This window comes from Acanthamoeba castellanii (assembly GCF_000313135.1).
Source record: "Acanthamoeba castellanii str. Neff unplaced genomic scaffold scf7180000084582, whole genome shotgun sequence".
Lineage (NCBI taxonomy): Eukaryota > Discosea > Longamoebia > Acanthamoebidae > Acanthamoeba > Acanthamoeba castellanii.
Genome location: NW_004457252.1, coordinates 180,521 through 191,573, shown reverse-complemented (window position 1 = coordinate 191,573; position 11,053 = coordinate 180,521). Strand labels below are relative to the sequence as shown.

The 11,053-nt window shown below is 61.0% G+C and overlaps 3 protein-coding genes across 3 annotated transcripts in view; 1 reads left to right on the top strand and 2 right to left on the bottom strand.

The window, feature by feature from the left end:
* Window positions 1-1,101: 1,101 nt before the first annotated feature.
* On the bottom strand, window positions 1,102-3,781 carry ACA1_048650 (Hsp40, putative; the record flags this gene model as incomplete). The annotated part of the gene is made up of 12 exons (XM_004333027.1): window positions 1,102-1,393; window positions 1,463-1,565; window positions 1,661-1,807; window positions 1,867-1,966; window positions 2,058-2,159; window positions 2,242-2,457; window positions 2,538-2,678; window positions 2,824-2,931; window positions 3,033-3,139; window positions 3,178-3,250; window positions 3,407-3,531; window positions 3,658-3,781. 12 exons carry the CDS (start codon window positions 3,779-3,781, stop codon window positions 1,102-1,104), a joined length of 1,638 nt encoding a protein of 545 aa, XP_004333075.1.
* A 592-nt stretch (window positions 3,782-4,373) lies between these two features.
* Window positions 4,374-7,450, top strand: ACA1_048640 (actin subfamily protein; the record flags this gene model as incomplete). Its single annotated transcript, XM_004333026.1, has 9 exons — window positions 4,374-4,505; window positions 4,655-4,894; window positions 5,029-5,103; window positions 5,257-5,472; window positions 5,588-5,727; window positions 5,903-6,230; window positions 6,341-6,454; window positions 6,645-6,885; window positions 6,972-7,450. 9 exons carry the CDS (start codon window positions 4,374-4,376, stop codon window positions 7,448-7,450), a joined length of 1,965 nt encoding a protein of 654 aa, XP_004333074.1.
* A 94-nt stretch (window positions 7,451-7,544) lies between these two features.
* ACA1_048630 (HECTdomain (ubiquitin-transferase) domain containing protein) overlaps window positions 7,545-11,053 on the bottom strand; it is a gene marked incomplete at both ends in the record, with an annotated part of 18,447 nt that continues 14,938 nt past the window's right edge. The window contains 9 exons of the mRNA XM_004333025.1: window positions 7,545-7,820; window positions 7,971-8,181; window positions 8,296-8,558; window positions 8,759-9,006; window positions 9,207-9,338; window positions 9,674-9,796; window positions 9,960-10,287; window positions 10,572-10,601; window positions 10,707-10,964. Coding sequence (XP_004333073.1) covers window positions 7,545-7,820; window positions 7,971-8,181; window positions 8,296-8,558; window positions 8,759-9,006; window positions 9,207-9,338; window positions 9,674-9,796; window positions 9,960-10,287; window positions 10,572-10,601; window positions 10,707-10,964 — 1,869 coding nt within the window. The remainder of the gene's footprint in view (window positions 7,821-7,970; window positions 8,182-8,295; window positions 8,559-8,758; window positions 9,007-9,206; window positions 9,339-9,673; window positions 9,797-9,959; window positions 10,288-10,571; window positions 10,602-10,706; window positions 10,965-11,053) is intronic.

Sequence of the window (11,053 nt, the reverse complement as noted above, 5' to 3'; positions counted from 1 at the left end):
AGTTCCACGAAGTGTACTAGTGCTTCGAGTTGAAACTAGTTCTACTCGTTTTCATCCCCAAAGGAGGGTACACCCCGCTGTGGATAGAGCGTATGTACGGCTCGCCATTGGGAGCAGCAGGAAACTCCCAAACGTGTAGAACGCGTTGAACGCGATTAAAGTGTTGTCCTCGCGTGAGCTACGCGCGAGCCACGCGTAAGCTACGCACCAAGAACGAGCGAAACATCATTTTTCGGCACTGGAGCACACTCAAAGGGGATGGCTTGTTTTCGCGGACATCGCGATCTCCCGCGGACATCGCGATTATCCGCGGACATCGCGGCCTTGGAGAAAGATCGGCTTTTATTGTGGGCAAAGAGCCAAGGGGAGCTGCTCGGCGCGGATTAGATTGGGCTGATTCTTCAGTTCGATTCCTTCGTGTGTGGGGGCGTGCCTCTACAAGGCGGTGCTGCGGTGTGGTGCGGCTTTGAACGCGCCTTGGGCGCACACGAGCTGCGGTGTTGTGCGTGTTGCAGTCACCTCCATAGTGCCTATTCTACTCTCCTTTACTCGTCAGCATGACGTATTTAGGTATTTCCTTTATTATGTATTTTCTCTGGAAATATACCACTTCTCTTTTCGTCCACTGGGCGTAGACGACAGGCACGGGCCACGCGCATCGTTCCTCCCACCTGTAACAGTGCGATGGGGGCGGAGTGGAAAGAAAGGCGAACAGGTCGCTGTTGCGCCCTGAATCGTGCATCAGCTTGTTGCCCAAGAGAAACAGTGCTCTCGCTTGTGTGCCTGCGAAAAAAAGCGCCACATGTCGATTTCCAAGTCAAAATGGCGAGGTCCTAGCGGCCCAATGAGACCTCCTAGAGGGCTGAGTCCTATCACATCTTGAAGCCCATGCTCTGTCGCGTATTTTGAACGAAACGCGAGGCCAAGAGCTTACGGTGCAAGCAAGAACACTCGTGCTCACTTGCGTGTGGTCCGAGCAAAAAAATTCGCCTCGCTGTGGCTTGCATGACTCCCCAAAAATTCTAAGTCTAAACTCCGCCCCCTCGCTCGAACCGGACACTCCATCTCAGCCAAGCGTGGTTCGGAGTTTGGCAAGGCATTTTATTTGAAAAAAATAAAAACCAAAGAAAGAGAGCACAAGGTCAGAAGCCAAAGTGCTGGTGGCCTTGGCGCCGCCGGCCACCTCCACCAGGGAATCCACCTCCACCAAAGCCAGGATGACCACCTGCCACAACATGCTTCGGTCAGGAGCTGTACACGCACGCCATTTGCTAAAAGCAGGCCATCCATACCTGCAAAGAACATGTTGAACAGCTCACTTGGGTCCACGTCTGCTCCGCCAAATCCGCCGCCACCGCCTTCCAGTTCATCAAGGTCTGCTCCCATGTCGTACCTGTGGCGTCGCATGTGAGCAGGTGAGCACGACAGAAAACAGGAGCGGCTTCTGGAATTAAGCGCTCACCTTTGCCTCTTTTTGGCGTCAGAGAGAACGCTAAACGCTTCGCCGACCTCCTTGAACATCGCTTCAGCCTTCAGGGCCGCCTCAGGCGAATGCCCATGCTTGTCTGTTTGGTGTGTGGCCACGCAGGGTCAGCTGGAGAGCACTGGCTTTCGCCAGAGGCAAAGAGAGAGAGAGAGAGATGTGCGCGCATGGCCATACCTGGGTGCCATTGGAGAGCGAGCTTGCGGTAGGCCTTCTTGATTTGGTCATCGTTCGCGTCCTTGGGAACACCCAGGAGCTTGTAGTAGTCCTTCCTTTTCGACTTCTTGAGCTCCAGCTTTGCCTCCCGCAGTCGGTGCCGAACGTCTGTGGTAGCCTCTTGAGAAAAAGAGCAGGTGGTGGTGGCTGGGGCGGGGGATGGGTACCGGCGTTTTCCGGGTCTAGCTTTTTTGCTTGTTCGTAGTCCCGTACCGCCTCCTCGTAGCGTTCCATTCGGGTGTAGGCGCGCGCTCGACGCAAGTAGGCCTGGTTGAAGTGTGGAATGGATGAGGACGCTTGCCAAAACAAGAAGAGGAGAAATGGCTTTGAAGAAGGAGCAAGTTGCAGCGTCAAGTACTTTGAGGTAGTTGGCGTCAAGGCTGAGTGCCCTGTTGCAGTCTTGCACAGCCTCCTCGAGCTTGCCGAGGAGCTCCAAGGCTGCTGCCCTGTTGCAGAAGAGCTGCGCGCGAACAGTGGGAGTCTGGAGGAGGAGGAGGAGGTTAACGTGCGGGTCAGCTGCGACAGGGTACCAACAAACTTACCTCTTCCTTGGCGTCGGCCTGGAGGGCGCCGGTGTAGAATTCAATGGCGGCTTCATAGTTGCCGGAAGAAAAGGCATCGTTTCCGTCCTTCTTGGCACGCTCTACGGCCCGAACAATCTTGAGCGCTTCCCGCGCAGGCGAGAAGTCAGGGTCAAGGCGCAGCGCCTGCGCAAAGTGTGTTGCCGCATGGTCCAATGATCCCGAGCGGAACAGTGCCTACGACACAGAGGAAGAGGGCAGTTAGTTATACATACCAAGGCCAGGCAGCGGTGAGCTGCGGCGGGACCCGCACGCACCTTACCCCTGACGAAGAGGGCTTCCACATTGTGAGGCTCCTGGCGCAAGACTAGCGAAGCAATCTTCGAGGCCTGGTCGTGCTGGCCCAGCCCAAGCAAGGCACGCGCCTTGAGGACCATGACCGGCAAGGAAGCCTCAACCTGTACGGGCGCCAACAGACCCAATGGACAACACCCAACATTATGGGTGATAGAGAGAGAGAGAGATAGTGTCGGTGGTCAGTGCTATTAAAGACAAGGAGGGCTAGCGGCAGGCACTTCTGAAGTGAAAGGACGGGGGACTAACCTCGGCGAGGACTTCAGCGAATGCTCTGACGGCTTCCATGTACTTGCCCTGGTCCAGCAACCGTTTGCCCTGGTCGATTTCGCTCTGCACCTTCGTGACTAAGTGAAGCTGGGGAATCGAGGAGGAGAAGCACGAACGACAGACAAACGCCCACGTGGGTCGGTAAGCAAAGAACTACTGTCCCGACAACGATAGTATAGAAGGTATACCTCTTTCTTGGCATCGGCGTTGTTTGGCTCCAGACCCAGGGCTGGAATGTAAAGTGGAGGCCATCCAACGTTGAGAGGAGTAAGAGGACAGTCATCGCTCGAATATTCTGCGCATCGCACCAACGCCAGACTCACAAATAGGTACCCTTTTCATACTGCATCTTGGCCCGCACAAAGTCACCCAGCTTGACGTAGCATTTGCCGGCACGCAAGTATCCCTGGTAGGGGTGGACGGGAAGTGAGCACAAAGAGGAGGGTAATCGGAAGCTGACGGCCGCTTGCGGCTGCTGCAGCAGAGTGTAGGCCAGTAACCCCTTTCGCATACTCACTCAGCTGGAGAAGAGCGGCATGCCATCGGAGGGTAACGTGCTTACCTTGGTGAAGGAAGGGTCAAGCTGCGTGGCCTTCAGGGCGTCATCGAGGGCTGGTTTCCATTCGCCTTCCATCATGCGGGACGCCGCTCTGTTGCCATAGTAGGAAGGCTCCTCGGGAAACTCCTCTGCGCGCAACGCCACAAGAATCACGCTACCATTTGCTGGCACAAAAACGGCTGCCACAAGATACAAGTACCCCCCCCCATCCAAAACGCCCAGTACTGACCAGTTTGTAGATGGGAAAGTAGTACCGATGGCTCGCGAGTAGTGAGCGACAGCTGCAGCGTAGTCGCCTTTTTTGTACTCTTCGTTGCCTTGGGCCTTATGCGCTTCGGCGCGTGCCTTGGCCTCGCTGTCGCCCTTGCTCCCTGCCATCTCCGCACTTGACACCCAGCACGGAATGATGTCAGAGAAACAAAAGAAGAAGAAAAAAAGCACAAGGGAGGCCGCAACATACGGGGATGCTTGAGCGCTGGCATTCGGCAGATCCGGATCCATTGGAGAGTTCAGGCAGTAGGAACGGGCAGGTGCGCCAATGACTGGGAAATCAAAAAGAATGCTTGCATTTCTGTATGCGGTACAGAAAAGGGGAAAGGAAAAGGGCAAAAGAAAACGAAAAAAAACCACCCAAGAAGATGGAGCCGGACATCCAACGGGCGGCAGCAGTTCGATTAGAGCACGCGGTGCCCCCGAAGAAGAAACGCAAAGCGACCACCGATACGACCAACGACACGACCAGCGGTGGCGCACCAGAGGACCCCAGTCGACTGCCGATGACACCAACGGCAACCCCTGCCCCTACTCGGCACGGCCGTGAGGGGGCAGCTGTGGACGGGCGGGCGCTTCATAGGTCCCCGTCCTTCGAGGAGCCCCCTGTTGAGCTGGCATCGACCCCTCCCTCCACGTTTTTCGGCCCCTCCTCTCTCCGCGTGTTGTGGTGTGTCAGCGTGTCACGTGTGTCGTGGCGATGCCGTATGTGTGCGAGCGGCGACAGGAAGCCGTGGTGTTGCATCCGGGCTCGCACACCCTCAAGCTGGGTATGGCCACTGACGACCTGCCCGTTGTGATGCCGCATCTCGTGGCTCGTCGAGTCTACGACGTACGTCCCTGCTGATACATCGGTTGAGGCGGGAGACGCCACCATGCTGCTGCTGCTGCTGCTGCTGCTGCTGCTGCTTTAAATATGGTGGCTGCGACTGCTGCGGCTGCTGATGGCTGCTGCTGCTGCTGCTGCTGCTGGGGAGGCAGGGGGAGGGAACTGCCGTGCAGGAGCTCGACCAGGAAAGCGAGGAGAGGCAGGCGGCGCTGGAAGCAGCCCGGAGAGCTGGACTGGGGGCAGTGATGGGCGAGGTGCCCCTCAAGCGCAAGTCCCTGGTGGAAGACGTGGAGCGCTTCAACGCGCACAACTGTACCGAGACGGTGACCTGGGCCGACGACTTTGTCTGGACCCCCACTGACCACCAGCCGTCCTTTCTTGTGGGCGCCGACGTACGCGACCTCGACCCCCTCCCCAGCCCCACCCACCATGCGCATCATCCTCTACCCAAAGTGGCCCTTCGCCTCAACTTACCAACCTACTGTGGGTGGTCGTGCCGCGCTGCTGCTGCTGCTGGCTGCTGCAGGCACAAAAGGTGGGCCGGGGCCGCGGGTATCGCCTGCAGCGGCCGATCGTACGCGGCCGGTTCAACATCCAAGAGGTGCTCTCCCACCCTTTGGTATCGGGGGCGCGCCTCTCTCCATGACGCCCGCCTGACCGCGCTGCTGCTGCTGCTGCTGCTGCTGCTGCTGCTGCTGCTGCTTTAATTAATTTCTTTGCCTCTTGCGCGCGTGCCCCCCGGGATGGGTGCCAGGGCTACACGATGCGGATGGTGCTGGACGACCTGCACACGATCTGGCAGCACGCGCTCATCCACGAGCTTGGCCTCACACCCTCTGCGCAGAAGCGGGACTTCTCGCAGTACGTGGCAGTCCTGATCGTGGCTGATCTCTTCGATCGGCGCGAAGTGCGCGAGATGCTCAACATGCTGGTCCGCGAGATGGGGTTCGCGGGCGTCATGGTGCTCCAGGTACCTGATCCCTCCCCCCTCCTCCTCCTCCTCCTCACAGAACACACGACACACGTCACACACAAATGCCGGTGTGCTGTACTCGTGCCCCCCCCCTTCTCCAACCGTGACGTAGGAGTCCGTGTGCACCTCTTTCGGATACGGGCTGGCGTCAGCGTGTGTCGTGGACGTGGGCGACCAGAAGACGACCGTCACGTGTGTCGACGAGGGCGCATGCCTCCCCGATTCCCGCGTCGCGCTCGACTACGGCGGCAGGTACCTACCTACCTACCTACCTACGTGTACCCACCCTCCCCGTGGTGGCGCCACGGGAGTGGGCGGGGGCTCGTTTCCTCGACCCCATGGGGCGCTTTGGGTGGCGAGTGTTGCGGGCTATGCACTGCCTTCCCTTCTTTCCTCTTCTTCTTCTCTTCTTCTTCTTCTTCTGCAGAGATATCGCCGACTGGCTGCTGTGGGTGGTGAAGCACTGGGGCCGCCACCACTTTCCCTACCGCGGGGCGAGCGTGGAGGACCCCCTCGACGAGATGTTCCTCCACGACCTCAAGAAAGAGTGCTGCCACCTCCACAAGGCACGCACAGCTAACGAACGCACACGGCACACACGGCACACGGACCCTCCTGCCGCTCATATGTGGACGCGCGTGGATCCGCAGGATGAGCAAACGACGCAGATTTTTTCGTTCTACGAGCGGCAACCGGGGCAGCGCACGCTGCTTCACCACATCAACATCAATCAGGAGCTCATCTTTGCGCCCTTGGTACCACCACTCCTCCCCCAACTTTCCTTGTCTTTCGAATTGCGCCATGCGTCGCGTGGACGTCATGACCCACACGACACACACACGACGCACACCGTGCGGCCGGGCAGGGTCTCTTCCACCCCGACGTGCTCGCACTCCCCACCCCCCGCGGGACCATGCAAGCCCTCATCGCACCCTTGGCCGATGCCTCCGTCAACGACGACATCCTGCCCGATCTATCGGTGCACCACGCCTTTCCACCTCTCTGCTCTCTCTGCTCTCTCTCGTAAGCTCCCGGTTTTGATGAAGCCATGGCCTCGCCCATACGCCGCAACCTAACCCACCACTTCATCATCATCATCATCATCTCGCGTGTTGGCTGGGTTGGGTGGGTGGCCTGCCACGTGGACGCGGGGTGGGTTCTGTCGCTAGGCCTCCACCGCCTCGTCCAAGAGCCAGCCGCGATCGGGCCACGCCAAGGGTACGCTCTGGCTCTGCTTCGGTCTGACATCATCCTCGGGATACCAACCTGGGACGGACACTGGCACCACAGGCCCAGCGTCCGAGGGAGCACCGGCCAAGGCAGCAGCAGCCGACCGAGCGTTGGAAACGGACACGCCGGCCCTGCTGGCCCTCCACGACGCCGTGATCGCCTCTCTTGCTTCCATCCCCAGTACCTCCCCCCCATCTCCCCTTCTCCGTTTTGCTGGCTGGCTGGCTGACCTTCCTCCCCCCCCCCAAATCCCACCACCAACGAAGGCGCCAAGCGAGAGCAAAAGAAGAGGCTGTGTTCGGCTGTGATCCTCGCCGGAGGCTCCAGCCAATTTCCGGGTCTGCGGGAGGTCCTTGAAAGCAAGTACGCCACGCTCCATCTCCTCCTCCAGGCGGCGGCTGCTGCTGCTGCGGCTGACAACTTGCTGGGCATTTATGATCCCAATCACAGGATCAACGAGGCGGTACCGAGTAGCTGGGCGCAAGAGGACAACGTCGGGGAGGGCGGAAGAGCCGAGGTAAGCCCGGCCCGGCGTGGAAGCAGCAGCACGGCGGCCTGCGGTCCAGCCGTGGAGGTGTTGGCCAGCAGGCGCAAGGACATGGAGCTCGACTCGCGCTTCCTGAGCTGGAAGGGCGGGGCCATCGCCGCCTGCCTCGAAGCCACCCGCGAGCTGTGGATCACCGCCGCACAGTGGTGCACCCACGGGGAGCGCCACCTGCGCGAACGGGCGGCGTTCTCCTGGTGAAAGCGGAGGAGGCGGACACCCCAACACCCTCTTTCAGAAAAATAATTTATTTATTTAAAGTTATTGGCCTGGAGAAGAAGAACGAAGAGGGAGCTCACTCGTCGGCGTCCCAGTCCACGGGGGCGGCTCGGAAATCGGTGTCGATGTCGCGGCAGTAGGTGATGGCGTAGAGGAGCTTCTCGCGTAGGATGGTGTCGGCCGAGTAGCGGGGCAGCTCGAGCTGGAAGAAGCAGGTGTGGGAGATGGGCAGAACCATGTCGTTGTTCTGCGCGCACGAGAGGATCACGAACTTCTGCTGGAAGTCGAGCGAGGTTAGCGGCAAGCGGCTGCGGCCCCACACGAACCGCAGAAAGAGCTCCCTTTGCTTGTGCTGCTCTCCCCCCCCCACCCACCCACGACGATCGAGGAGACACCCACACACGTACGCGCACCCACACCCACCCACACACGAGAACGTGTCCGGTCAGTTGTTGGCTTGGTTGGCCAGCAAGCCAGCAAAGTGCTAACAGGCAGGCCGTACCGTGAAAGACTCCAGGACGCGCCACATCATCTGCACGTGCTCATCCTCGTCCGAGAAGCCCGACTGGTAGCGAGTGTTCTCGCGGAGGAGCTGGATGTCGATCTTGTTCTTGCCACACACGTTCAGCTCCAGCTCCTGCCAGGTGAATAGCGAGAGCAGCTGAATGGGGATGATCGTCGCCATTCCCTTGCGCATGTTCTCCACCTGCTCCCTGCTCGCGCGCCATATCGTTGCAAGCCCTTCAGCAACTCACGCGACAAAGCTGCGTAGTGCCGTGCAGTAGAGAGTGGGGGGGGGAGAAGGAGGCTGGCCAGCCTGGACGAACCGGAATTCATTGAGGCGGGCAGCTTCGACCTTGCGCGCGTAGTCCAAACGGTCCTCGAAGCGGACCGGCAGGTCGCGTCCGTTGGGGCATAGGTCCAGGAGGGTCTTGCCGTCGGCGGCAGGCGTGGCCCAGGTGTAGTCGAGCGCTTCGAACATGACGCGCTCCTCCTCCGTTCCCTCGGTCATGGCCCGCACCTCCTCGAGCTGGTTCACGCAGTGCTTGTCGATGAGCTCCAGATCCCGCACCGTCAGCTCCGCTCCCACCTGTGTGCCGAGGAGGAGGAGGAGGAGGAGAGTGAAATGGAAGAGAGAACGGAGACACTCCCGTCAAACCACCGCCACACGCAGCATTGGCGTCTGCTTGCGTGCTTCACTCGCTCGGTGTGCGTGCGTGTGTGTCGTGTGTGTGTGTTTGTGTGTGTGTTTTGTGTGTGTGTGTGTGTGTGTGTGTGTGTGGTGGGTACCAGTTGCTTCCAGACAATGGAGGGGAGGTCGAGGTTGAGGATGTGCTTGCCGCGGATGGCGATGCCCATGAGCTTGCCCACGAAGGCGTACATGGAGAGGTGCAGCGACGTGAGGGAAAGCGGATTGGGGATCCACTTGTCCTGGTTCTCGCCGAACCCCTTGGCGTTGGGGCACGGAATAAACAGCGGCACCCAGCTCGAGTGGAGGTCAGCGCACATGTGCGATATACAGTCCCGGAACAGCCCGCCTGTTGCCCGGACACACGTGAACACGCACGCACGCACGTACGCACGCGGCACCCGACACACACCGGACACAGACAAAGGAGAAGAAGTCTCGTTAGTTAGGTTCCCCTCCGGTCGCCCTCTAGGCGCCAGCGGACCGGCTCCACGCGATGGCGGTGGGCGAGGAGGGATGGAGGGGGGGGGAGTGGGGGTGGCAAGGCACCAGCGTCGCGTCCGCCCTCGCCCTCGTAGGTGACGGAGAAGGTCTGGCCGGGTACCCGCAGCACCTCGGGCTTGAGGAAGTGCAGCTGGCGGTAGGCCTGCCCAAACACCGACCGAGAACCCTCCGGATCGCCTGCCACGTCCCCACCAACCCACCAACCGACCAACCAACCATCGCCACGCCACGCCACGCCACGCCACGCCACGCCACGCCACGCCACGCCACGCCACGCCACGCCACGCCACGCCACGCCACGCCACGCCACGCCACGCCACGCCACGCCACGCCACGCCACGCCACGCCACGCCACGCCACGCCACGCCACGCCACGCCACGCCACGCCACGCCACGCCACGCCAATTGTTAGATTTACGATTTAGACGGTGGTGGTGGTGGTGGTGGTGGTGGGCGTGGGGAGACAGTCCCAGGAAAGGAGCAGGAGGAGCATTGTGGGGGGGGGGCGGTACCCTTCTCCTTGGCGCGAAGGGCTCTGGGCCTGTTGATGGTGACCGAGGGCTTGTTGGCGCGCGACATGGTGCTGTTGAGGATCTTGTTCCACAGGTTCACTTTCGTCGACGGGAAGATGAGCCCTGCGGTGCACCCACGTACGACGGTGGTGGGTGGTGGTGGGTGGTGGGTAGTGGGTGGTGGTGGGTGGTGGTGGGTGGTGGTGGGTATGGTCAATGACCACGACCACGACGATGCCACGCACCGATCAGCAGGGGGGGGGCGTGGGGGCGGGGTGGTGCGTACCAGTGAGCTTGCAGACAGAGTGGGCGAGACTCCACGAGAGGTGGGTCTGCGAGAAGTCGACGAGGGGCAGCACCACCGTGAGCTGCCGATTGAAGAGGCGCACCGCAGTGAAGCGCACGCGGATGTCCTCGAGCGAGAGGTTCTGGTTTCGAATGGCGGGGAAGCGGTTGAGGTCCTCCTCGGCGACCGCGATGGTATCCGAGTCGATCACGAGCGGGTCCTGCTTGGTCTCGTCGCACAGGCCCACCACCAGCTCCACCACCTGCGTGAGGGCCTCCAGCCCCCAGCCCTTGCTCGCCCGCTCCAGGAAGGCCTCGAACTCCTCCACCTGTGTCGTGTGTGTGTGTGTGTGTGGTGTTTTGTGTGTGTGTCGTGTGCGTGGTGTGCGTGTGGCCATGGAGAGGAGAGAAGATCAACACACATCCGATACACGTCCTGCGCGGGAAGGCAGAGAGTGGGGACCCGTACGGAGACGAGGGCAGGCGACAGGGCGGCATAGGCAAAGGGCGCGAGGCGCTGGGCGCGAAGATCGGGCGCGGGGGCCGAGCGCTGGTGCAGAAGGCCGGCCTCGTCGGGGGCCAGGGCGCGTGTGTAAAAGCGCATGTCGCGCACCATGGCCTCGCATCCGTCCATCGCGGGTCGCTGCACGCGGGTACGTGTTACACGTGTTAATGCTGCTCCCTCCAACGTCAAGCGCGTGGCGTGTGGACTCCCAAGAGTCTGCGTGCGTGCGCGCGCGTAGGGTACCTTGACGACGCCTTCGGGGGGCTGGCCCAGGTAGAAGGGGTGCGGGTTGGGCTTGGCGGGGCTGGAGAGGCGGTGCTCGCCGTCCGGGAGGCCGTTGAGGAAGATGGTCACGCTCCTCTGGCGCGCCTCGCACCGCACCACCACGTGCGTCCACTCGGCGAGGGGCACCTCTGAGTTGGAGGCGAAGCTCTCGCGCCAGTCGTTCTCCGTGCTCATCGTCACCACCACCCGCCGGTCGTTGGAGCCCAGCATCACCGCCTGCCCCGCCCGCCCGCCCGCCCCCAACATGTCGCGACGGAGTGAGACATCTCGCCGGCCACCACCCACTCTCCTCACTTCCCCCCCGG